At 42.6% G+C, this 26,003-nt stretch overlaps 1 protein-coding gene across 4 annotated transcripts in view; it reads right to left on the bottom strand.

The window, feature by feature from the left end:
• ulk4 (unc-51 like kinase 4) overlaps positions 1-26,003 on the bottom strand; it is a 108,408-nt gene that overhangs the window by 53,512 nt on the left and 28,893 nt on the right. For all 4 annotated transcript variants that reach the window (XM_035413352.1, XM_035413363.1, XM_035413374.1 and 1 more), the window contains exons 20-27: positions 20,925-21,086; positions 19,769-19,951; positions 15,673-15,800; positions 7,368-7,501; positions 6,820-6,941; positions 1,826-1,882; positions 1,660-1,711; positions 1,460-1,554 (exon numbers count right to left, since the gene is read on the bottom strand). In XM_035413352.1, coding sequence (XP_035269243.1) covers positions 1,460-1,554; positions 1,660-1,711; positions 1,826-1,882; positions 6,820-6,941; positions 7,368-7,501; positions 15,673-15,800; positions 19,769-19,951; positions 20,925-21,086 — 933 coding nt within the window. The remainder of the gene's footprint in view (positions 1-1,459; positions 1,555-1,659; positions 1,712-1,825; positions 1,883-6,819; positions 6,942-7,367; positions 7,502-15,672; positions 15,801-19,768; positions 19,952-20,924; positions 21,087-26,003) is intronic.

Here is a 26,003-nt window from a genome sequence, read left to right as displayed (position 1 = left end):
AGGCACAGCTGGAGATGAAGAAAGCTACTTGAGAATGACATAAAACACAGGGCTGTCCATCACATCGCATCTATTACACAGATAAAAGTGTCCGTTTCTGTCTGATATCCATATATATAGAGTTCTGACAGTAAAAAAACTAAATATCACAAAAAGAAATATACAGCATTATAAAACCTCGAATGACATCGCTGTATATTTTCAAATATAAATTCAGAGTGTCCTCTCCGAGTGCCTGTGGGATGAGGAACTTTTGTGCCTGGAATAGACTGTGCCACTCATATACAGGGTAGAGCAAAGCAGTCATTTTTCACCCAGCTATCGTTCATGGCAGGGAGTGCGCCAGGCTTCTGTTTCCTGAGTCCGTGGTGTGAGAAGACATTTTGTGCACTAACCACAAGGAGTTAAAAACACTGCTGTTGTACTCTTGAGCAAAGCAATTTACGTCAATTTCCCTAAAATAAATAACGGAAAGACACCGCGGGATGTGTACTGCGTGTCAGTGCTCTGTAAAGTGCAACGGATGAGGTTGTTCACGGCACTGAGGAATAAAATTAAACAGCTTCACGCGCTCACGCAAGCACACACGTAAACATTCACACAAGGCACATGCATACAGTACATGATGCGTGGTGTAAAAATGACAGGCTCGTTTCAGACGCACTGGCTGCTTCTCAGACAGTGTGTGTGTGTGTGTGTGTGTGTGTGTGTGTGCATGTGTGTGTGTGGAAGTGCAGCCAGTTACATGCCCGGTGGATCGTAATCACTTGTGGCACGCTGTAACAGAAGAGTCTTCTCCCATTTCCCTTCACTGTCACTCCAAACTCGGGCTGACTGGCCCTGACACAGTTCCACTGCTTTTGAATGTATTTACAGTCCCTACTAGCGCTTTCTCTTTGTGAAACTGCACCCCCCATACTCGCTGCTGCCCTGGTTACAAGCAGCCCAAGGGCAGGGAGACATCCAGTGAAAGGGTGTCGATCACTGCCAAAGTTTTTGGCAACGAGAAAAAAAATATTTCCGTAAGTATCCTGTTAGAATTAAATATTTCCGTAAGTATCCTGTTAGAATTAGAATTCTGATGAGCCTTTGGATCATCAGAACGCTGCCTGTCCAAATTTTCCTCCGGCATTTGTCTGCCCTTGATAAACAGATGCTCTTGTTCTTTTAGCAGTACAGTGTGTGGCAGTTCTAGCAGTTCATCACAGAAAGCATGGCTAGTTGTACACAAGCTGCATAAGCATTGCACCACACCATGATGCATTAATATGAAACACCACTTTTTCAAGGACCTCTCATTTGAACTAGGGCCAGAGGCTTCGCACACGTCACTTTATAGAATGTCCTATAGAATGTCCCATATATTTGAAAAAAGTAAATAGATAAATAAATTAGCAAACCAAACATTTCCTCATGACCATGTCCAGAGTCCACACCGCATATTCACACTCAGACTTACAGCCGACTGATGAGGGGTTATCACAGAGGGATGCTGGGTAATGGCCTCCACGGCCGACAGCGTGCTCCTGATCAGCTCCTCGGCGGCGGGCTGCCCTGGAGAAAGCAAAGCGTGCGGAGCATCAAGCAGCTGCCCCAGCGAGAGAAGGACCCACGCGTAAAAACACCAAGCCAGGCCCAGGCGTCATCAGGGATACTGACCTACAGCTCTCTCCAAGCTGGTCCCAGAAGAATCTATGGATGTGACGTGGTGCTGGAAACAAATAAAATCAAGACTCAATGGATAGAAACCTCAGTTACCACGACAACATTTGAAATTATGCATATTGAAGGACTATCGGTCATTTTCTTCATTACAGTGTCTCACCAGAAGCGCCCCAAATTTGACGAGGAACTCCTCGGTCACAATCTGCGGGCGGAATATCTGTGGAAGGACAGAGAGGGAGCGTTAAATCTGAGCGCCGCCCCGACGCTCTTTCGCTCGCTGGGAACCTTCCCCGCAGTGAAGAGAGCCGCGCGCGCTCACCGGGGACTGCGCAGCTGTTACGGGACGGTTTGTACAGCTCACACTCTCTGTGCTGCTGATGGAGGAGCTTACAGCTACAGCTGAGCACTTTCCCCGCGCTCGGCGCTGCTGTTAGCGGAGTTTATACAGCCGGGGCTGTCAGCCCCCGGCGCTGCTGATTCCTCATCCCTCCCCGCGTCCCGCAGTGATAAATGCACACGCGGCTCAGGAGGGAGAACTAACGCCTCTCCGCTCCCTCCTCTGTGTCAGACACAGCCCACGCTGTTTATGCGCTGTACTGTACTTTCCCCGCTCGCAGTCCTCCTCTCCCTCTCACACGCAGAGCGCCACGCTTTCTTCACCTGGTGTCCCCCCCCGCCCTCCTGGGCTCGCCTCTCGTTAAGGTTCAGTGCAAACACGTAACCTCTGGCGCACACCTGCACGTGCACCTGTCTGCTCGCGCTCAAACGTCTACCTCTAAGCCTCGTCAGCACTCCTGCAACAAGCAGCTGATGTGCCCTGCTGAAAGGGAGAATGTTTAGTGTCCTACAGTATTTTGTGCTCGACTGAATCATTTCTAAAGAAGATGGCTTCACATGAGTAACCTGTCAGCATGACTTGCCGTTTCACACCTTCCCTTCCCTTCCCGGTCAGAGATAACTGACCTCACATCAGTAAATGAAAGACAGGGGACACATGCAGGGCCTGACATACAGCTCAATCTGCCTGTATTATATCTCAAATATTATAATCACAGACCAAGAGCGTTACAGCCAATTCTAATGGTGTTTAAAGGGGAGCATGCAAAACAGCTACGCTCAGAGCAGATTCAGTGCCCACAGTATAATAACTATTCATATGTGAGGATGCTGAATAAGTACAGTCAACTGAACTTGTACTTCATGCATTTTTTTCATTTCAATAATATCACCTTGCACAACTCCAGTTTAATGTCTGGCAGGTCCAATCCACTGCAGGGTAAAAACAACTGAATCACACACTTCTATTTCATTAGGAGCGCCCATTAACTGGATATTTAATTGAGACAAAATAAATGTTCACCTTAGCCAACAAATGTCTGCGGTTCAAGTCGATGAAAATAATTATTTGCTTCCTGTCTTGATAAGCAGCTAGGGATTCAAACTAACTTGTTAATATAACTAGTAAGGTAGAAACTTTCTGAACACTGAGATCAATAAAGTTCTCTCCTGTTTTAATCCAAGGTAACATTGTTTCCACAGTGTTACACTATCCTTTTCCTGTCTTGGCAAATGGCCTACGGTTCATTTCTGGCCATTACCTTGCTGAGTAGGACGTCTAAAATGACTGACATTGTCTGACATTTGTAGAAGTATGTAGCTGCTTGCTGAATTGATATCATTCTCAGATGAGTGCATGTGCAACCTGATGGTGCTTTGCATTAAATATGCTAATCTGGCAAGGCCGTTTTTACAGCCTTTCTTAGGATGTTTATCATAGCCCAGCCTACTAAAGCCAAACAATACATATATAACACAGAGGACTTCTGGCCTTCATATTAAAAATGTAACCTTCATTTTGAAAGTCCAGTTGTTATGTTTGATCATTTTGCTTGGTTATTATTAAACATAACAACAGGACATTCAGAGTGAAGGTTCAATTTGAGAAATATCAGCCGCATGACACCTTCAATCACGTTCATGTTTGGAAGCACTTTTTCCTGAGATGAACTTTACTCAAGGGTGAATTCCTCAATGCAAAATTTGTAGCAGGAAGGTAAGCTAAAACTAGTGTTTACAAATAGACCAATGGAAAGCTTGATTAACTGGCCCAATGGTGTCTGAAGACATTACCAGGCCAGAGCACCAGCAAGAAGGCGGAGCCCTGACATGCAATGTCTGCTTTCTACCAGAGCAAACAGAAAAATAAAAACATCTGGCTGTCAACATCAGATAGTTTTAGACATCATCCCCAGGCAGAAGGGAAGGCTAGTGCCCTCTCCTGGTCAGAGTTAGCGCACGACACTGTGGACAATCATAGAGCAACCAACCACCATCAATCCACTTATACGCCACAGCAAGCTGTCTGACATCTAAAATCTGCCTCTGAAAAGTAATTGGAAAAGACAGCACTTCAGAAAGTGATTTTTCATAGGACACAACTTTATCCCTGTTTAATGGACTGCTAAATGTAACCTTATAAAAAAGGCAGAGAAAAAAAGAAATACCAGAGTGACAAGTTATTACTTTTAAAATGAGAAGACTCAATTTGCCTGCGCGGCTGTGTTTACAGTCCATGAAAATCCCTGGAACGTGGAGAATTCTATTGAATAAGAGCCTGGCTTCATCACACAGCTCAGTGACAAACATCTTGCAAGAGCAAAGAACTCCTTCGTATTAATTTCAGCCCAACTGAGCATGTCAGTGCTAAATCCAATTTTGCACCATTCGGCAAATGGCAATAATCTGGCCTGAAGCAGAGGGGAAAAACCAATATCTGAAAAAAGCCCAGATCTTCTGTACTCTCATGATTAAAGTGAGCTATTTCAATCTTGCCATTTTAAATGTTTACTTTAACAGATTACCTCATTTTACTACATTGTACATGACCTTAACTAGTAGTATATATAGTATATGAACAATTATGATTTATTTTATTAGATATATTACTGTTTTCCATCAAAACAATTTTAATGTGTTTCAATGTTAGTAAATTCAGAACCTACACACAGGAGTTTTTAAGCTATTGGGGCAATTTAAACACACATTTTTATAACAATAGCAAAATACTGTATGTCCTTTGACTACAAATTTAACATGAAATGGTAAATGCTGCAAACTGAGGGTACATAAATTTAACTTCAGAAATTAAAATCCCGAATAAATGATCCACTAAAAAATTCAATACCCCTCTCTAAATTTGTTGTTGGCCATTTATTGCTTAAAAAAAAGTTTCTGCAGTCACTCCCAAACCATCTCAGTGATGTAATAATGTTCAGCACTCAGTGTTTAGTATTAACTGCAGAATGTACAAGGGCAAGTGGTCTGCTTATTTTTGACATTATATTTCTGAGGGAGCTGCAAGGCCTCATTCATGACTTAAGCCGCGTTTCCACCAAAATTACCCGGAACTTTCAGTCCCAGGAACTACTTTACCAGGAACTAAAAGGTTCCTTCAGCCAATGGTTGTCTGCGTTTCCACCGGGGTCTAAAGTACCGCGAAGATTAGGCAAATTAGCCCACTGACGTTGTCGTCGGTCCATCTGTCATATGATTTCTTCTGTAACCCCATACTACCACCGAAGTAGCCTACATTATTTTCTAATAACCGGGACAGCCCGGAGGGGTTTATTCCACATATATACAACGGGTTACCAACAATGACTATATATGGTTACTTTTGTATTTATTGATTTTCATATATCCTCTCAAACACATTCATTAACAGCAGAAAACATGCACACGTTGTAAACAATTTGCTGTTTTATTACCTTCTTGTCGTCAATTCCATATAGGCTAATCGCAAAATGACAAGAATAGAACGAAAACTCGGACTTGCGTGAAAATGTAAATTAGTAGTGGTACAGCCACCGTTTGCTTTCCTTCGAAGTTACTGCTAGCCGAGCAGCGAAGTGTGCCCTCCAGATGCGAACCATGCACCATAAATGAGTCCATAGTCTTCCTGGTCTTTTCGCGGAATTGAAAAATGGCAGTAAAATTGAGTAAAATTACGGCAGTCTGAAAAAGCTAAAGGGAAGATTACTAGAATTAACCTGTTATTTTACCCGGATAAAAAGTGCGGAAGGTGATCTCCAGTTTGCTTGTACTGTATCACCAATGTTAATTATGCAGAACTACCGCATACCTCACATAACTGTATCAAACGTTTTGAGTCAATTACAACGGGCTAACAAAGAAAATCCGGAAGAAAATATTCAGCAACCGAATTAATCCGTTTGAATGTTTTGGTAGCCTACGTAATATGCTGTCCCAGCACGAATGCTTAGCATTTTATAAAACGAATACTAAAGCAAGAAAAGAACAGAAGAGCACACGTTATAATTCCAAGACGTTGACAGGCTATAACCAAAAGTAGGCTACTGCGCCGCATAACATACAAGTTTGATTTGAAGTTATTATGAAAATAAATTGGTTTGCCGCTGCATATTTTCAAACATGGCGGGTAATGGCGGAAAATAAATACAACACAAATGCTACGAGTACTCGACCAATCAGAAATGTTCAGCGCTGCAAGCTCCACCCAAAAGGTTCCTGTACTTTCGGAAAGTACTACCCCCCGAGCAGGAACGTTTTGGGGGGTAAAACAAAGCCCCCAGAACTAAATTTAGACCCTAGTTCCTGCGGTGGAAACGCACTGAGTTCCTCAAAAGGTTCCTAGTTCCGGGGTATAGTTCCTGCGGTGGAAACGCGGCTTTACAGTAAGATGGGATGGCAGGGCTGAGTAATCGGACTATGTAGAGAAGTACTTTCCCTTTCTTCACAGGCAGTTACCTAGCTGGGTATTTATGGGGTGAAGTTTTTCCTAACACAAAAAGCCATTTTCCTATGACAGCTACTACTTCTCCAGTAGGAATTACTGTGCTAGGAGTCGGATTTCAGTGACACATCAGGGGACAGAATTCTCATTACCTGGCCCTATGGCTCCACGTGGATAAACCAAAATCTGGCAGCATTTTTGAAGCTCACTTCCTTGTCTTGTTGAGAGACATTGCTCACTAGCGCCAGTGTGGTTGGCTCCAGTATAGGTGTTTCAGCCACCCATTTTAATGTAAGTCAATGGCAAGAATACGGTCAAAATATGAAGTCAATTCTTTTTTTCCACATGCACACACACACACACACAGGGAGAAGGCTCACCTGTGAGCTGAGAAGATGCAGCACCACGCCCATCATTGGCAGGCACTGCTTCAGCTGCTTAGCTTGAGTGGTTGACGGATGCTTGCGTCCCGCGATGTTCCCCAGCGCAGACAGAATGTCACCTGCGCAGACGGAACGGCGACCAATAAACCGTCAAATTTACCGAGGCGCTCAAAACCAGGGCTCGGCAAGGACGTGAGCGCAAACGGCCCAGCCCCGGCAGAACTCCCGGTGGACACGGCCAGAACGGGGGAGCGAGGCCAGACGGGCACTTCTAGGTCACGGAGTGGGAGTGTATAGTCAAGCCGCTTCGCCATTCTCAGACCGGCGTGCTTCAAAGCCGGGCCGGGCGAGACGTGACTCGTCGTGCCGCTAATTAACAAATGGAAAGGCACGAAAGGTCAATACCTGGCTGGGTGCTTTAAAATTCAATCAGAAAGGTAATTAAAGAGCGGCGGCGGGACGGCATGCCCGAGCCATCGACGGCCACTCTCTGAGGCCCCCGCATTCACTCCCCGCACTGTTTTCCTGTAGAGTGATTGATTTACCCAGAATGCCCGGCAGCTCCTGCACAATGTGACGGATGAGGACATCCAGGCATTTTGACAGGTATTCATTGCTGCTTTGTTGTTCCCTCCCTGGTGTGGCCTTTCGGACGTCTCTTTCGATGTACATCACCAGCCTACAATCAGGACAAGAAATCATTATTATTCACCCCGGCCCACACTCACGCATGGCCTGAATCCAAACACGCAGACGTAAATCGGAGATCTGCACAGAAAACAATGGAGGGAAAGAGAAAACGCAGAATGTCAAACGAATCCTATTTGTCAGAGCTCTCAAGCTCACCTGTTTGCGGGCATTCAGCCATGGAAAAACACCGTTTAGGACCAAAACATAATGGAACAACAAAAAGGACTGTGCAAAAACATCCACCCAACATGAGGACTGGAAAGTAGCTAAAACGACTAATAAATTAGCACTTCACCAAGGCTGAGGATTTGGTTTTCAATTTTCACTGAATGTGTTGGGTTATGTATGGTGTAATCAAACTTTAATATATTCAAACTCAAGTCGACTAAACTATTTTTGCATAAACATTTCTGAAGAATAATTTAAAACAATGAAAAATGAAACCATTACAGTTCAATGTTCAACATTCAGTTCATAACCGGTTCCCACGTTGATCTCGCCAACCACCAGGAGACAAGTTTTTATGTCTTTCTATGCTTATGGTAAATGTCTAAAAACAAATCAAGGCTTCTCTACCATTACAGTTCCTGTGGACACAAGTGAGACATGTGAAACCTACAGTTTTATTTTAAGAGACTGAAGCTGTGAGAAGTGCTTGCACATTTAATCCGTTATGAAAACCCTCACTGAAATGCACGAGGTACACCAGCCACCCAAAACGGACGGCAGCGATGTGAATGCATCAGCACACAGAGCGGAGGGGAGGGGAGCCGCGTGAGACAGCGAACACCACAGAGACGACGGGAGAAATTAAGAGCGCAGTTATCCCGCTGATGAATGCGTGTATCTCAGCATGGGCCTCTGAGGCATCTATCAAAGCCACTCTGACCTTTGCAGCCTTCGCTGTTCAGCCACAGGAGAGACTGAGAGCTCGCTGTCAGGGCTGGTCTTAGCTGTGCGCCTGCAGAGTGTCTGCGGGGGGGTGGGGGGCGCAGGAGCAGCAGCAGCTGACGGGCGGGGTGGGAGGTGCGGGAGGAGAGGGGAGAGAGGGGGGGAGCTCCTGTTCCTGTGCTCCCCGCCTTCAGGCGCCGCTTAATCAGAGGAGCTGTTAATTAGCTCGTTTGCCACTGCACTGCAACACCCCGCGATCGGCTGCCGGATCCTCAACACCCCCCCCCCCCCCCCCCCCCCTTCCAACAGCCAGATATTTCTGCTGAGACCTGTCTCTCAAATTAGACACGCGGAGGCACAGGCAGCAGCCAGGAAGCTGTGGAGGACCTGACAATAAGCAATAAAACTGCAGGGGGAAAAGGCCAGGGCTTCTGACAGAGAACAAAACAAAAAGCCATTCTCCACATGAAACAATGGGCGTGCTGACGCGCGCTTTATCTTCCAGCCGCCGCCTCTCCGCGCTGCATTTAAAGCCCCGCTCTTCCGCCACGGGCACGCGGATAATTGGAGGAATGACTGAACTGGCGCGGCTAAGTGATGCTGCCCTAGTTATCTGGAGGTTTGCCTGCACTTTCTTGGGTAAACTCAGTCTTCGCAGCTCTGTGCTTTTTATTTTGCATCTGTCAGCAGCAGAAGTCCAAACCTGCATCGCTGACACGGTCTGCGCTGCTGCAGGAGAGCGAGGCAGAGCCGCGCTCCATACATCAGCAAACACAAAAAGAGAGAGAGTCATAAAGCCCTCTCCCCCGAGAACAGGGGCTATGAAAGACCGCAAACCCAGAAGCGAGGCCTTTCATTACGTTTAAATGGGTGGATAAACTCTGAGACGAGACCACAGGCAGAGAGGCTGGGGGAGAAACACATGGGGAAACATGAGCTCAGACATGTCAGCTCACGCCCTCTGCCCCAGTAGCAGAGCGCGGCGTTGTGCACTTGAGGAGAAACGCTCAAAAGAATGCAGGAACTCGGCGGGCTTTCATGCCACTCCGATTCGGTGCGATGGGTGGAAACAGAGGCTGGGTTCTGTGAAAGATCAAATGGAAAAAACAAAAAACAACTCGTATCATTTAAATCAATTTTAACTGTGACAATCATGACCTCATCTGGATAATAATCAGAAAGCTAAAAGCTTTTTTCCCCCTCTTCAAACATCAATACCCTCCACTTCAGGCCTAGACACTGTTCTCTCCCGTATCCACAAAGCAATTTCTTTCCCCTCTAATAGAAGAGACAGCCCCTAAAGTGCTTGTAGGTGTGTGATACACTCAGCTCACCTGAGTGTCTGAGTTAAAGAGGAAACAGAAATGACAAATAAAATTACCTTCTGAATCTTTCTTTCTTCCAAATTCTCAACTTCAAATATTTCTCACCAGAATTCCAAGCGAATCTGAGTCGATGCTTTCAAACAAAGCTTTTCATTTCATATTAAATGGCAATGCCATTGGCATAACATTAGATGACCTTTGTAAAGTTCTGCTTTGCTAGATGCTGTTCAAGCTTGATCATATTCTTTACACACAGTAGCATGTTAAGTGTTATAAAAACAAAGCAATGCAGGAAAATGGTAAAAACTGCTTGACTGTATGAATATAGTCAGAACTACTCCTCAGCAGTCAGTCAGTCACATCCCCATCTTGTAAAGAAAAAGCTCTTTACATACATGGCATTATAATTATGTCACTGTATATCATCCCAGTTATAACATAACTTCATAATAGTCTGTTTCTGTTCAGCATATTTATTGCACATTACTACAGCACCGCTGAGGGAGAGAATTGTGCTTATGGCCACTATAGGAAGTAGAGCTCGCAAAAGCTGCAAAGTCGAGAAGGAACTGTGGCATTGAAAAGTGGACGGGTCCTGTGGCATTTGCACCTGCGGCTTTGACTCCGCAGACATGTGAGAAATGGCCGCTGATTCATTTGATCCTGCAGACACGGCCCATTTGTAGAGTTTATCGGCGCCCCCCTTCCCCCGGGACAGGAAGCGGGGCGCGTGGCCCGCCGTGGCCATTTCAGAAGCCATTACAGCCTGGGGGGGGGGGGGGGGAGGCTGCGGGAAAGCAGAGCCGGGGACGCCGGCGTGAGTTAAAAAGGCAGTTTATTCCCCCGCGTGGGGACTCCTACCTCATTATGAGCCCTGCGGGGCCGGCCGGCCGCGGTGTTATGGCTTGGGGCGGGGGGGGGGGGGGGGGGGGGAACAACCCGCGGAGCAGAGAATGCCGAAAGTCGCTGGCGCGGTAAATGACTTTCACACGTCCGCGGGACGCCGCGCGCCCTCACGCTCGCCACACTGCGCTATAATTGGAATCCTGCAGGAATTCGGGTGTAGGAATGACAGGGATTGATGGGCGTGGCAGCCTGACATTTCAGCTTCCTGCTCCTCAGACTACGTGCGTGTGTATGTGTGTTTGCGTGTGTGTGTATGAGTGTGTGTGCGCGTTTGTGTTAGTGTGCGTGCGCGTGTTTGTGTGTGTGTGTGAGGGGGGGGTATGTAATTTAACAAGTGTTCTGCTGATGGCAGAAAGTGCCCACTCAGCTCCACACAAGAAGTTTCTCTGTTCATTTAAGTGGAAATCAAACCGCAGAACGCATACACAGCCTCACTCAGATTAACTGCCCGAGTCGGGGATTATAAATCCTGCCCCTGTGCCCTTTCAGGTCTCGGGCAGAACACCAGTCTTAAAAAATACTGCTCTTTAAAATGAGTGTTCTTTCCATTTGTTTCCATTAGCAGTCAGGGAAGGAAAAGCACGTCTTTCTTACACAGCTGCATAAATAAGGGTTCACCTCAACAGCAGAGACAGGAGTGATGACCAGACCTATTCAACCTCACACTTTCCTAAGCACAAGATTCCTACTGCAGCACCTATTGTACCGGTTTAACAACAATGAATGCCTGAAACAATATTGTGCCAGCACTCAAGTATTTCCGTTATAAAAATTATCGACAATTAAATGACTATTTTATCAAACTCTGTATTTGTTCCATTGAAAATCTCAATTCATCAATACAAGATGGAAAAAATAAAAGAAGCATGGAACACAAAACAAAAGTACGTAACATTTCTGCAAATGCAAAATGCAAATTCAGAGATCCAACTGGATTTGGATTTTCCGCATTTGCTTATAAAGGTGAGCCACACACCAGTGTAAGCAACAAATGTTTTGTGCATGCAGCATACGTGAGTACAGAGGGTCAATTCTGCAAGTAGAAACAAGGTATGTAGTGAAATATTTTTATTTTTCACTTTGGAAAATAAAATTTCACATTCAATTGCACTTCCAAATATAAAAGGTTTAGATAAACTGGACCTGTCTGAGGTAAATTGAACCTGTATCTGGATATGCCCCATAGATGCCGTGTGCAGCTACTGCGAAGGAGAACAAAAACTGAACCAAAAACCTTGACCATAAAGCCACTGCATAAAATACTGTCAGAACCAACAGGAAAGATAATAAATACAAAAATAAAACCTAGGCTTAAAAAAAAAAAAAAATCTGAAAAAGTTCAATAAATAACACATTAAAAAAACAGAATTATCCTTTAAATAATACTGTGTGTTGGCACTAAGCGCCATAACAGGCTAGTATTACTGGACCATATGTTCAGATATAAACCTTTTGGGAATGTGGAGGTTTGGAAATGTTCCTAACTTTGAAAGGGAAGTTAAAATACAGCTATTTTCTTTTGAACAATCAATCGGAATGCTTAATTGCATTAAGCCTTGCTTTTTTAAACAGCGCCTCATTCTGAAGACACAAATCTTTGTATACTGTAAGTTAGCAACCAATAATAAAACATCAAGGAAGGTGGATTTCTTTATACGAAAAGACACAGCATAATAATAACCTGCCGTCAGCTGACAACCGTCAACAAAAAATGGAAAATATTACAAATAAAGAATGCATGCGTGTCAATTTCAGAAACAAGGGAAACGCACCCGGGCGGTGAGTTCAAAGCAAGCTGGGGAAGATTCTAGCCCAATCATAAAAAACATGGTATCAGTGAAGAGGAAGAGCGGTCTGCCAACGAGCGCACTGCCTCTGACTACACAGCTCAATTTAAACTACATCCACCACGGTTAATTAACCAGTTCATCCATCAACGTGCTGAGCAACAAATTAAAATGCATGTCTTCATCCGCGCAAGAAGGTACCGCTGCTTTTGTTTCATCATGCTCCTCCTGGAAGCCTGCTCCCAACACACAGTTGTAAAAGGGTAGGTGTATTGCCCATTTTCATTAATGAAAAGGCTGCCTCATTTCTGTTTAATGTTCATCTCTTTGCATCAGTGATAATATATGTACTGTATAAAAAGGCATAATTTAAAATGCATAATTGCATATTCTATACTTCCCGAGCCAAACCCAGATCCAATGACCGGCCAGACTATAACTGAGGTCCATGCCTCTGAGGTTCTACTGTATTTTGCCGATTTATGACCTGGGAAATGACCTGTAGGGGTAGCAGGGGAATGCAAAGCTTCGTACCAGAAAAAGAGAGCGAGAAAGAGAGACACCTCCGTGGAACACACCTCCAGGCCTGCGTCCTCCCCCGCTTTATTCTTTTTTTATTCTTCTGCTTCTCTCCACTAAGAGTCTCAGCCGAGCGCCCCACTATCCAGCACAGCTGGTGACCTAATTACAGCATGGTAATTAAGCCATTTCTGACATCCACTTACTCCAGACCCTGGATGAACAACTAGCCCGAGTGATAAACAGCAATATGTGTCAAAATGCATCATCGTTTACAGCTGGATGAGGCAGGACAGCACAGGACAGTGAGGCTTATCTGAGCTAACAGTAACAGTGCTAAGTAAGGTGAGGAGCAGTACAGAAACCACACTGTCATAATTAGTCATAATTAGTGCCAGCAAGCAGCACCGGTGGTGCATTTTGTTATCTGCAAATTAAAACAAAAGAAAAATGTATGTAGGCAGAGGTAAAAAAAAAAAAAAGAAAGAAACAGGATTAATTAAGGTATCCAACTTTCCAGTGAACTAAGCATTCTCTGCTTGTGTTGTGCTGTATTTAACACAGTTCACCCTGTTTCCAAGAACTCACATTTCTAACCAGTATGCATGTTTTGAAGCTACAAGGGATTTATGCACTTTAGAAACTTAAAATGAGATGGCAATGGGCTTCAGTCAGGACACTAGACTAACACTGCCATAAGGCACCATTCAGAGAAAACATTTGAAAATTGCATGAACTGTCCCTTTAAGACACTTCTGCTTATGCTGTCAGAATTGGGTCACAAGGCTGAAAGGTTCCTTTGTGTAAGGCAGGTTTTCCACATGCAAAGGAGGGCCACACCACTGAATACCGTCTTCAGGTGTGACGTAGAAGGTAAGCACAGCTGGACCATGCTAAGTGCTTAGAGGACATAAATCCATGAGAGGACCATGCTGCATGCAGTGATATAGGTTATGAGTGTTCCCTTTGACCTTCTAAAAATCCAACCATGATGCTGTAGGTCCTGTCATTCAAATGAAAGGCTGACTATTATCTTGACTCTCCAGACCACACTTAGCTAACGTTAAGCTTGGTCAAAATTCAAAATGCTATAAATTATAGTTATAAAGTATAATTTCAACAATTAAATAAAGCAAATTTTTCAGTTTCATTGCCTTCGCAATAAAAAAAGATGTTCTTTAATGTCATCACATTTACTTTAAAGAAGGTACCAGTTTAGGCACCAGCACCATTTTAAAAGTACCAGTTTAACATTTGTATCGGCAGAATCTAATCGACATTCATCCCTACTACCGACATGTCAATTTTCATGGGATTGCTATAACCTGGGGTTATCTAACGCTGGGCCTTTCACAGCAGGTAAAAGACGTCGGAATCTTTACTGGCACAGGAGTGCACAGTCTGTAAAAGTTACTGACATGGCAGATTCAGATGGGACTAAAATACAGGCAGCGCTCTGGTAATAATTACATTACCCCACCTCCCCCCGTAGAACTCATCCCGTCCGAACAGGCCTTAGCCCAGTTTCAGTGAATGCAATAAAAACAGTCATCCATATGGGCTTCCAGTGAGAAGGAGACTGCTCGCTCCATTCTCATCAAATACCCATTTCTGCTTTACCAATTTGATCTGGGACATAAGATCCAAAAGGACTTTTATGTTTAATGATCTTGAGGCATAAAAAGGTGGAAAAAAAAAATTAAATTAAAAACATAAATTGAATTTGATTTCTTTGCTCTGGTGGTCCTGTGCACTGTATTGTAGAAAGCTATTACGCTCACTGACTTCAGTCATTTGAGAAAACTAATTTAACTCTTGCTCTATTTATACAGAACTGTGCGCTTTTACATTTGCGGCAGATGCCACGCTTCAAAGGCCCCCAATTTTCTGTTTCAAATTTTATTAAGTGCATGGCTGGTTACATTGTCTAATGTGTCCAAATTAAACTAGGAAAATATGAAATCTGTACAACATTACATTTCACCACATTTGCTCCCAAAAAAAAAAAAGAAAGTTAAAAAATCACTGGACAAAACAAGCCAGTTCGATCTGACTCCAAATCGGACACAAATTTTGGATTTCAATAGATGCATCCAATCATCTTTGATCCTCTATTTGCAGAAACACTCCCACCACATCTTAAGTTTGAGTGTGGCATTATTACATTATTAGCAAACTACCTGCGCAAGCAGAGAGTAAGCAACATGTCAAGGGTCATCGGTAGTCCTGTTATGTGCACTATTACTGGTTCCCAGTCAGCTAACTGCCCATTACACAGTCTTCCAAAGGAGGCTGCAATTTATATTTGAGGCTGCAATATTATATCTCAGGAAAAGTGAGCCCCCACATTCATTTTTCCACTCAGCGTTTCCTATAGATGAAGCCCAGTACAATTCTGGAGCTGACTCTGGCTCAAACAGGTATTTTTTAATCTGTGGACGGATGCCATGTTTATAGCAGGAGATGATCAGATAACCTATCAAGGTAGAGCATGTGACAAAAAATGTACCCAAAAACACCCACCCAAAACGAAAATATGCAACACCCACCCAAAATGGCCTATTCAGTTAGATGGGAGAGAAATATCACATTCGATGCCTTCTGTCATAAGCACTAAAACACTTTATGATCAAAAAGATGCTACAGGCTTGAAGCAGTGCATAGACCTGGCACAGTGGACTGTACTTCGTTGACAGGAGAAACATTATTCAAAAGTATGCTGTGTTTCGTACCTGGAGTTACAGCAGAGAAGCAGCATCTCACGGTTGTTCATCAGAACTTGGACCAGAACCAGGAAGGCTTTCCCTCGAATCATGCAAGATGGACTCTCCAATGACCGGATCATCCTGGTCACAAAGTCCTGTAAAGGGACAGTCAGCATCACACAACGGCGAAGTCAAAGCTTGCTGCACAGTTACTGGAGCAGGTGCCAGTCACAGGGCAAGTCAGGGGGACAGCAATAAGGGAAGATCACAAAGTTGTTGCCTGGCCCAGACATGTCCATGAAACATCACTGTTCTTAAGCTATTTTTCACTATTTCCCAAGACATCAGTCAAATTATTCTAGTGATGGCCCAAATTCTGCTGACTCACTATCCTTTCATTCCACTGCTTTCAATCTTCACCTCATTCGCCCAGAGAAAGGGCAAGAGTCAGGAACTAATTCACTGGAACAACAGATGCAAGCACACGGCTTTCTGTGGGTATTCAATTACCAATTACCAGTAGTTTTTCAGTTCTCTCCATTCTTGGGTCATTCGGAACTACCACAGAAAGGTAGGGCTGCAATATGTGAAATTCAGATCTCTGTTTATATCTCCATAGCATAGCATTAGAAACCAGGTGATTTAAAATAAATAAATAAAGGAGTAAATGAATGAAATAAGGAATAATACGCTCCATGAATCTGTTGTGTCAATTACATAGCTGTGTATACGTTTTTTTGTTTTTAACACAAGAGCATAAAGGTTATTTTATGTTAGTGAAACCACATGATTCCATTTGCTTACGTGAAATATTGCCAGGACAAAGTAAAGTCCATTCTTTTTTGTTATAAATATTTCCAAATGTTTAAATCTATGAAGACAAAACAAGACACTGGCTTTTATTTGTATTTCTTTGCTACAACTCATAGTTTATTTAAGTGGTTTCAGTTACACCTGCTAGCAAGCTATTTTGCTAATGATAGACCTGTACCTGGACCTGTACACTAGGTTTAGAATTAAACACACTAGGTTTAGAATTAAACACACTTTAAATACACAATTTAAGGGCATAATCAATTCAATCAAGCCACACTTACATTGTTTTGGATCCAGTCAAACACACCTAAAGCTCTTGAAGACAAAACAATCAAAAAAAAAAAAGAAACAAGGAAAAGGCGTGGCACAAAAACTGTGGCGTCTGAGCTGGGGGCATAAGAATAATAGTTTTTAAAAAGTTGCCCTTTGCAAAGAAACTGTTTTTCCTGTGTAGTTCACAGTCCTCACTGTTTAAATTAAACAAATAAAATATATTCAAATATCAGAATTAAGTTTAAAAATAACGGAGAAATATCATCATAATTAATTTATACTCCATTTTAGGAAGTCCATTTTTAAATAATAATCATACGGAAATAGAAACATTCTATTTCCCCACGGTTTGATATTTTTCTTTTTCAGGAACTGAACAGATTTTAGCACACTAGAAATCTGCAGCCCAGGCAACAAAATACCAACGGGCGGTTACAATTTGCGCTAACTGACATAACAAGAATTAATCCATGATGTCAATCGCTCCAAGGAAACATATTTCCACTGGTTTCTTCCATCTCGCATTATTAAGATGCACATTAAGTGCAAACAAAGTAAGTTTTACTGAGATAAAGCACCACATTAATCCAGAGGGTTTGAACGAATTGCTTAAGCCTTTTAGCATTCGAAGTGCATTTGGCTGAATCCAGCCCAATTTATAGATAAATTGGTGACATACATTTTTTTCCTATTTCAGCAGCTGCTGTGGGTTTTAAACAGCTTTTAAACTTTATGTAGACTAATCCATATGCAGAGGTTTCTGTTTTGCTCCTACAAAGTTAACCTGGTACATAAAATATATCTTGAGGGTGTCCTATCGGTGTAGTGCTATTTGGAGACTGATGTTAAATTGTATATCAACATTCTAGTAATTGCCAGTACAAGGTCATTAAATGGACAGTCTGCTTTAGGTTTATGCTGTTTCAAATGAAGCAACAAACCTGTATTTGGTTAAAAAATAAATATCATTATGCAGCATCACAAAGCACGACAGAATTCTTGAGCCAGTACTAGGCCATAGTTCCACAGATGTCCAATGTTATCCAACACCATATCTCCTAAATACATAGAAAAACAGACACACAGATGGGCACTCAGTACCTATAATTGCTTTATTCAACATTTACAGTGCCCTCTATAATGTTTCGAACAAAGATATATTTTTTTCTTGATTTGGTCTTTTTTTTGCTCTATACTCCACAATTTTAGATTTGCAATCAAACACTTCGCATGTAGCTAAAGTTCAGATTCTCAGCCTTTATCAAAGGACATTTTTATAAATTTTGGTTTTACCAAAAACTCACTTGAGGTTTAGTCTGAAATGGTAGGTTTCAGCTATTTGCATAAATCAAGTAATAATATGGACAGGCAAACAGGCAAGCACATTTGCTCTTTAATAAGGTTCACATCCTCTAGTCTTTACAGTTATCAGGCCAAAAACAACTTGAGTCCAGTCGATTGAACTGTATATAGCCAAAAGTGCATGTGTTTAAACCCAGAGATGAAAGAAGAATATCCTTCAGAATATAGTTTTAGATGAGAGGCACATAAGCACAGGTTAAAAGAAAAAGAGGGACAGCGGGAAGATAATTAAAAGGAACTTGTTAACCTTACCTTCCGACAACATTAGCCTTAACTTCCACCATAGAATTACAAAGCAAAACGTGTCCAACATAATGGTCACTCTGTTGCCTGTGAACTTGATTAATTCATTTCGGAAGTGGCAGCCCTTTACATAAATGGTAATTACATTAGCGGCTTCCTGAGCCTCGCACTAAGATCACAGCACCATCTTGCCTAATTAGTTTAGCTGCTCAGTGATTCATTCCATTTATAATTCTGTGCAGAGACAATGCATGGCTGAACACATGACTTACAGGACTTTATTTGTCAAGGGAATCCAAAATAGAAACGTTTAGCATTTAATACCCCTGTAGCATGGTGTCATTGGTGCAGAGGTATTCATATTCTTGAATTTCTTTAAAAAAAGTTTCTAGATTAAAGTTGGGAACACAAAATGCACAGACTCAACTGAAGGCAATCTTGTACAACTTTTAAGGCATCTTTTAAAATTACAGACAGGGTGTGAAACACAACAGTGTTATTCAGGACTAATGTGTCAAATCTGACAAATGGGCTATCCTGACACTTCTATGCCTGGGAATTGTAGAGTGGGGTCATTCTGGCATGCTCAAAAAATAGCAACAACCAAGCTTTGCTAGAACAAGAATAATGAAAGCAGTATGAATATTAAAGAAACCATAAGTCAGGTTTTGACAAACCATGACTGGACTCTTGGGAGTTGGTGCTGGCTAGCACAAATCCAGCGGGGATAAACAGAGGAGAAGATGACACAGAAAAACCTTGCAAGCTAAACAGTCGCATTGAGAGAGATTTGGTTACAATGCTCAAAAGTTTAAAGCAATCATCATTATGCCAGTCGTCTTGCTCATAATTCTGTCCCGTGTAAAAGCGTTTCTGTAAAACAATGCAGTGCATTTCTCCCCCTCTGCGCAGCAAGAGGGAAAAAGAAACGCTATGTAGGACGGAACAGATTATAACAATGGGACTGTTTGGACATGGCGTCTTCATTTGTACATTCCAGCTTACAGAAGCAAACCACGGAAAGGGGAGGCATGCTTTTTTTTCTGAAGAAAACGGCCTAACTTTTTTTCCCTCCTAATTAGAGGCACAGAGACAGACTACGGAAACATCATTTTCTCTCTCCTCCTCTTTTTCAGTCATAGTTTCTAACTGCCTTCCCTGCGGTCTCCATGGAGAAACAAATTATATTCCATTATTTGCCTGAACTTAAGAGGAACGAGGAGACAACATTAGTCTCTGCAGCCACTAACCCCCGCCCCCTCTTACCATCACTAATGGCCAATTAACAGCCAGAGGAGTTCAGAGCAAACACGGAGCAGCCAATGACTGACAGCGTTTAGCGCCAGGTGAGAAGAACCCTCTCGATGAACGAAGTGACACGCGCGGGGCCGACGTTGCGCTGGACGGAAACGACGCGGGCGGGCCTCACCTTGTCCTGGACGAGGCGCTGCAGGTGCGCGCCGGACGACAGCATGGCGGCGAACATGGTGAGCATGAGCTGCTGCACGCGCCCGATGCCCGACACCAGGCTGCTGAGGACGGCCGGCAGCCCCACCTTGTCCATCACGCTCTGGAAGGCGCTGGCCGAATGGCGGGTGATCCTGCACAGGGCCTTCAGGACGCAGGAGCGAAGAGCACAGGGTGTTCAGTTAGGCTCGTCCCTGCGTTCATGCGATAACGCTGCTCTTTCACAGGAATGGCACGCAGAGCCGAGGCAGCGCTCTGCGCCAGAGACGGTACAGCGAGGGCAAAAGGGAGTTTCTTAAACCGCATGACAAAAAAACGGACATTTGCTGAAATTGTTTTGCTTTGACATTGTTAGAATTTGCATACTGGTGATGTAAAACACATCCCAGGTCCTATTTTCCTGTTTTCTGTAGCATCTCACTTTTCTGCAGCTAATCTCAAGCTCTGTAGACATGAGTGACAAGCTGATATTGCCATAGCAATAGGAGAGTGTGTCCTGAACTTGCTATAGCACCAAATACAAGTATCAAATATTTGTTTCAGCCCCTCAGGGACAAGTCAGGGGTCTTACCTTAAATCCCCACTAATCAACTATCTGCAGTACTCCTACTGAGAGAAATCAGTCCTTTATCAAGAGGACATACTGATTTATACCATTCTAGCAGCCTCAGTAGTCCAGAATGCAACAGCGTGAATTGACGGGGGACTGGGGGCATCCTCTCTCTCACTTTATCTATGACTTTATCTCTTGGTTTGCTTGGTGTCACAGACAGGATGAGATGGCGCCAGCTAATATCATTGTCAATCTAGCTGGCTGTGTACTCCGCACCCCATCTCACGAATGGGGGGGAAGGTAGTTATGGGTAATGTAGGAAAATAACACACTGGAGCAGATCCAGAAGAAGCCTGACAGGATAGTAATTCAAAAAATTGTAAAAAGCAATAAAGTACAATATACTACACATCAGATAATAAACCCTGGACTGAATTGCACAACACTGCTAGATGTTTTGTAAAGATGTAGGAGGAATTTCCCTTTGGCCCTTTAACAGCACTGTCCCCGGTGTGGCACTGGGGAGTCAGCGGGGCTGGGTGGCGAGGAGGCGTGCGTTGCTCACCGATATGGCAGTGACCCTAAGCGCATCCACAGTGGAATGGGTGTAGAGGTACCACAGCATAGGCCCGATCTCGCCCGTGATGAATCCCTGGGCATGGTGGGACACCGTTGTGCAGACATTCTCCACAATCTTGACAGCCATGTGGTGCACCACCAGCTCCTCCTATTGGCAGAAGGTAATTCACATGACACTCACACATACCTGTCACAGTCCCATACCAGTTACCAAAATACAGTTCTTCAAAATTCCATGTTTATTCTTCTTTATTAATTATAATTAAGAGAGAGGGTAACCACAGCCATGGTTTCCAGTGCTCTGACCTTCAGCTCTTCTCTGCAAAGGTGTTTACACACCCTATGTCTCTCTCCCTAGCTCTCTATTTCATAGAGAGATGGATAGGTGATGGACCCATATGCTGTGGACTAGGGTCCAGCAATATTTCGATACATTGATTTTTTATTTCGATACAAAGCACATACCGATGTATTGACAACATGACAATTACACTAATATTGAAATGAAATATTGGATATATTGAATGAAGTATAAATATTGTTTCAGAACAATCCTCCAAATAAAATCTATTACAAATGATAGTCAACACTACGGTACTATTCGCAGGCCCAACCTAATACAATCTAGTTTCATTGACACACATCAGGAACATTATTTGCCCATAGATAGTTAGTGAGCTAACTAACCAATTAATTAGCACGTGCTTGCTAGGCAGCAAACAGACTTTCATGACTTTAATGTTACTCAGGATACCACAACTATAGGCTTACTGTCATCAGGAATAAATCTGTAAAGAGTAATCCAAAGGCCATTGCCAATACAGCAATAGCAGTCCATCTTCAGGTTTTATTCTTTCAATCCTCATGCAGCTAATTTAATGCTTACAGTAAAACAGAATCCAAGCCATCTCATCCCAATATTAGCAGCCTTTCTTTAGCTTTTTTTATAACCGCAAAATCAAAACCCTCCCACTCGCAAACACTAGAACAAATAAGAAAAACTAGGACAATTTACCCAAGAGATTGGATTTTACTTCAGCTACATCAAAATACAATTGGCTCAGTGACACTGATTGGCAGGTACTCATTATTTTTCTTCCATTCCTATGGTCAGAATAAAATGATCACATGTACCGTAATGTACATGTGATTAAAACAATGTGGCTCAGTTTATGTCTGACAGAGCCACAGCGTTTTAAAGGCCACCATGAGGATGTGTATCACCTCTAAGGATATTCAAAGGGCACTGTATGTCCCATCAATACTCCATATTCAGTTATTCGGGCAGAATATTCAGAAAATGTGACAGACTTAAGTTGCAAGCAAGTCTGAATCAGTATATGATTCTGACTCAAGTGTATAAATTGTGCTTAATTCTTAGGATTCAGGATTCCCCAGTATCATCAAATCTTACATCACAATAATGTTTTTAACATTTCTGGTGACTGAAAAAGTAGGGCTGAGAACACAACAGTAAAATAATAAAGAAATGAATTGTTACTGAACCACGAAGTGTGTATTTACAGTGTACGTACAATCACAAGCCATGTTTTACTATAAAATATTGAGTATATTCAATTATTTACATATTTTCCATCACTATATGGATATTGAAAAAATCACAATATTGCTGGACCCTACTGTGGACAGAAAGATAGAAATGCAAATCTGTAGACCGTTATTGACTCCGGACTGCTGGAAGCCTAAAGGCCACAGCCTTTGATATCCTAGCTGCAAATACACTATATAATATTTATACCTAAAATACACAGCACTACCATGCCTACTCATTATAATATCGAAGTGATTCTCCAGGTGAAACTGTACTGGCTACCTCAACGCCAAAACCAATACTGAATCACAAGAGGCTTCAGTAGAAACTGATAGCGTTACTACACAACTGAATCACCTTTTGTTATTAAAATTCTGCACCAGCGTGGAAAAAAGAGGTCACCAGAAAGGAAATCAAATGGAAAAATATTGGTGTATGCACTTCACGAAATTTCATTCCCAATAAACATGACCCAGTTGGCCCAGCTCTGGCTTGCTTGTGCCCTTTCAACCTGATAAGGAAGAAACTACGGATGATAGAAATAACTCAATTGGAGCTTTAATGTACTGCTGTTTTCAGTTTTATCTGAATTTCATGGGGTCAGAGGATACAGAAGTTCCTGTTTGTAAGGAGCAAGGCCACTGTAGTTATTGTGTGAAACCCTGAAAAGTGGCTGTTAAAGTATGGGGCCCAACCCCAGGCCCCAGGAAGGCTGAGCTCGGCAGATGGCATGTCTGCCATCTTCACTAGTGATGTTTCTTCAGCTTTGTAACCATTAAACTTTTTTTGTTTATTTTCTAAATTTCACTGCCCTTTTCTTCTGAACAGTATGGTAAACAGCCTCTGGTAAGTTTCAAGCAGTGCTTCTCTTTTGCCCACGCAGGCCAATTTGTTTTTCAACGGCACACTTATAGGTGCAAAAACATATTTGCATCTTACAGAACGTTGAGCAGTTCTATAAGTTAACTTTTTTGTAACAACACCATATCTGTTCTTTTTAACACATTTGTTAAAGTAATAACACACCACATTGCCATCTGTTTTATGCATCAATGCCAAGCATCATATGCTCACAGTTATGTTTCCTTAATGAAACTTTGATGGTTTCTTAATAAAATGACCAAATCAACTAAAGTTAAGAGTTATTCATTTTACATTTATAAAAATTTCATTTACATTATTTTGAATATCTCCTTAATTTTTTGGGCAAACTACAAAACCACATTTCCTTAATATGGCAAGATAAAACAACAGATGACAAAGTTACAGGACAATGATTTTCTCTATTATTGCTTATTTGTCATGCTGAATGGTTTCAGACAAAATGTAATTAGACAAAGGGAAACGTTTCAGATACAAATACAAATACAGCACTTCAGAGTAAGAACATCACACCAACAGTCAAGAATGGAGGTGGTAGTGTGATGCCTTGCTGCCTCGGGACCTAGACAACTTCCCATTATTGTAGGAACCATGAATTCTGCTCTGTACTAGAAAATTCTTAATAATGTCCAGTCACCAGCCTGTGAGCTGAAGGTGAAGCTGAAGCGTAATTGGGTTATGCATCTGGGTCCGACCGGATCCTCTCTGCATGGAGTTTGCATGTTCTCCCCGTGTTCGCGTGGGTTTACTCCGGGTACTCCAGTTTCCTCCCACACTCAAAAACATGCATGTTAGGTGCGCTCCTGCAGGTGCCCTTGACCAAGGCACTGGCCTCAGAACTGGAGTTGGTCCCCGGGCGCTGCACTGTGGCTGCCCACTGCTCCTAAGTAACTAGGATGGGTCAAATGCAGAGGACAAATTACCCCACGGGGTTCAATAAAAGTATATCTTATCTATCTTATAATAATCCAAAATACAAAAGCAAGTCCACATCTGAATGGCTAAAAAAAAATTTAATTTTGGAGTGGCCAAGTCAAAAACCTGACTTGAACCCAATAGAGATGCTGTGGCAGGACCTGAAACAGTTCATGCTCAGAAACCTACCAATTTGTCTGAATTAAAGTAGTTCTGCAAAAATAGTGGGCTAAAATTCTCCCAAAGCCATATTAAAGATTGATAGCAAATTACAGGAAGCGTTTTGCTGTAAGTTTAAGGGGGCAATTACTTTTTCACATAGGAGATATAGGTTTTTTTTATTACTTTTTTCATTTAATTAAATTTAAAAAATGTGTTTTGTGTTTATTCCCATCCTCTGTCTAATATTGCATTTTGTCTAAAGAAACCATTCAGTGTGAAAAATATGCAATAATAGAGGAAATCACAAATTTTATCACAACACTGTATTTGAATGTAGGAAACATGAACTTGTTTGGATAATGCTACTATAGCTATAAGCCGAAATAGTACTCAACGCAAGTACTGTACGCCAAGTGGCTACTCAAGGTCAGGCTTGTGGGGATTCGATTCCCAGCCATGGTCCCTTCTATATCCGTTACCCTCTCTGCTTTGCACCCATCTTTGTACCCAGAATTTGTAACATAACCCAATATGTCTTTCATATATGGGAATTTGCCTGGTCATATTTTTAAAAATAAATATATACAAAATGACCAGGCAGCACTTGCTAGACTGCTGGCCACAACTGGCACTGGCACAACGTGAATTTGATAATGGGATTTAATACATCTGGACCAGAGGTGGAATTGTGGATCGTGTGAGGAGGACAGATATGCTGTTGTAATGCGTGTGCTTATGTCAAATATAAAACAGCCCTTATTGTACTGTACAACTCTATTTCCTTCCTGCAGCAGAAGTAGTTCTGGTTCTAGTTCACTTAAAGTCAAACTGCTAGATAGGTATTTAGTTGCCTGGTTAACTAGCTATCCACAGTTAGCTAGCTGTTGCTAGGTTTTCCTCTCTCCGCCCATGAAAGATAGCTAGCTAGGCTAGCACACTAACTGTTACATGTAGTGGGCCAGCAGACACTGGGCCTATAGACATTAACATACCATACAGAATCTCAAATAAAACACTAAGGGCTACACAAGTGACATAGTTGAGGAAAGCAATACCACCACATCGTTCAAACCATGAGCGAGCGATGTGTCAATCAAGCCATTTAAAACCACACCTGAATCCAGTCTATTCAGGAATGATAAGAGTTGCACAGACATCCGCGATGCCGCTGAGGTGGCTGCGACTGCTTCTGGAAAAGCACGTTGTCCAGCACACCATCCCCCAGAACTGTACATTACGGCAGCACACTGCGTTCCCATAATGCAACCAACAGGACAGCCATCTAATTAACACACTGGGGAGCCAGAGTGATCTGTGCCTTATGCGGCAGCCACTATACATTAACGCCGACATCGCTCTACAAAAAGGAATCTGCATCAATGGAATAACGGCATCTCATCTGACATCTCATTAAACATCTGTTTATGACATACGTTTCTACCAAATACATCATTTTTTACTTACGGGATGGTAGTATTTTTGTCTGTAGAATTCCCAAATGTAGGATGTTCTGCCATGAAGTTCATATTTTATCCATTACACATACTATACTGA

This window comes from Anguilla anguilla, chromosome 1 (genome assembly GCF_013347855.1).
Source record: "Anguilla anguilla isolate fAngAng1 chromosome 1, fAngAng1.pri, whole genome shotgun sequence".
Taxonomy (NCBI): Eukaryota; Metazoa; Chordata; class Actinopteri; order Anguilliformes; family Anguillidae; genus Anguilla; species Anguilla anguilla.
Note: the sequence above shows the minus strand (reverse complement) of the source record. Positions and strands in the feature narration are given on the sequence as shown.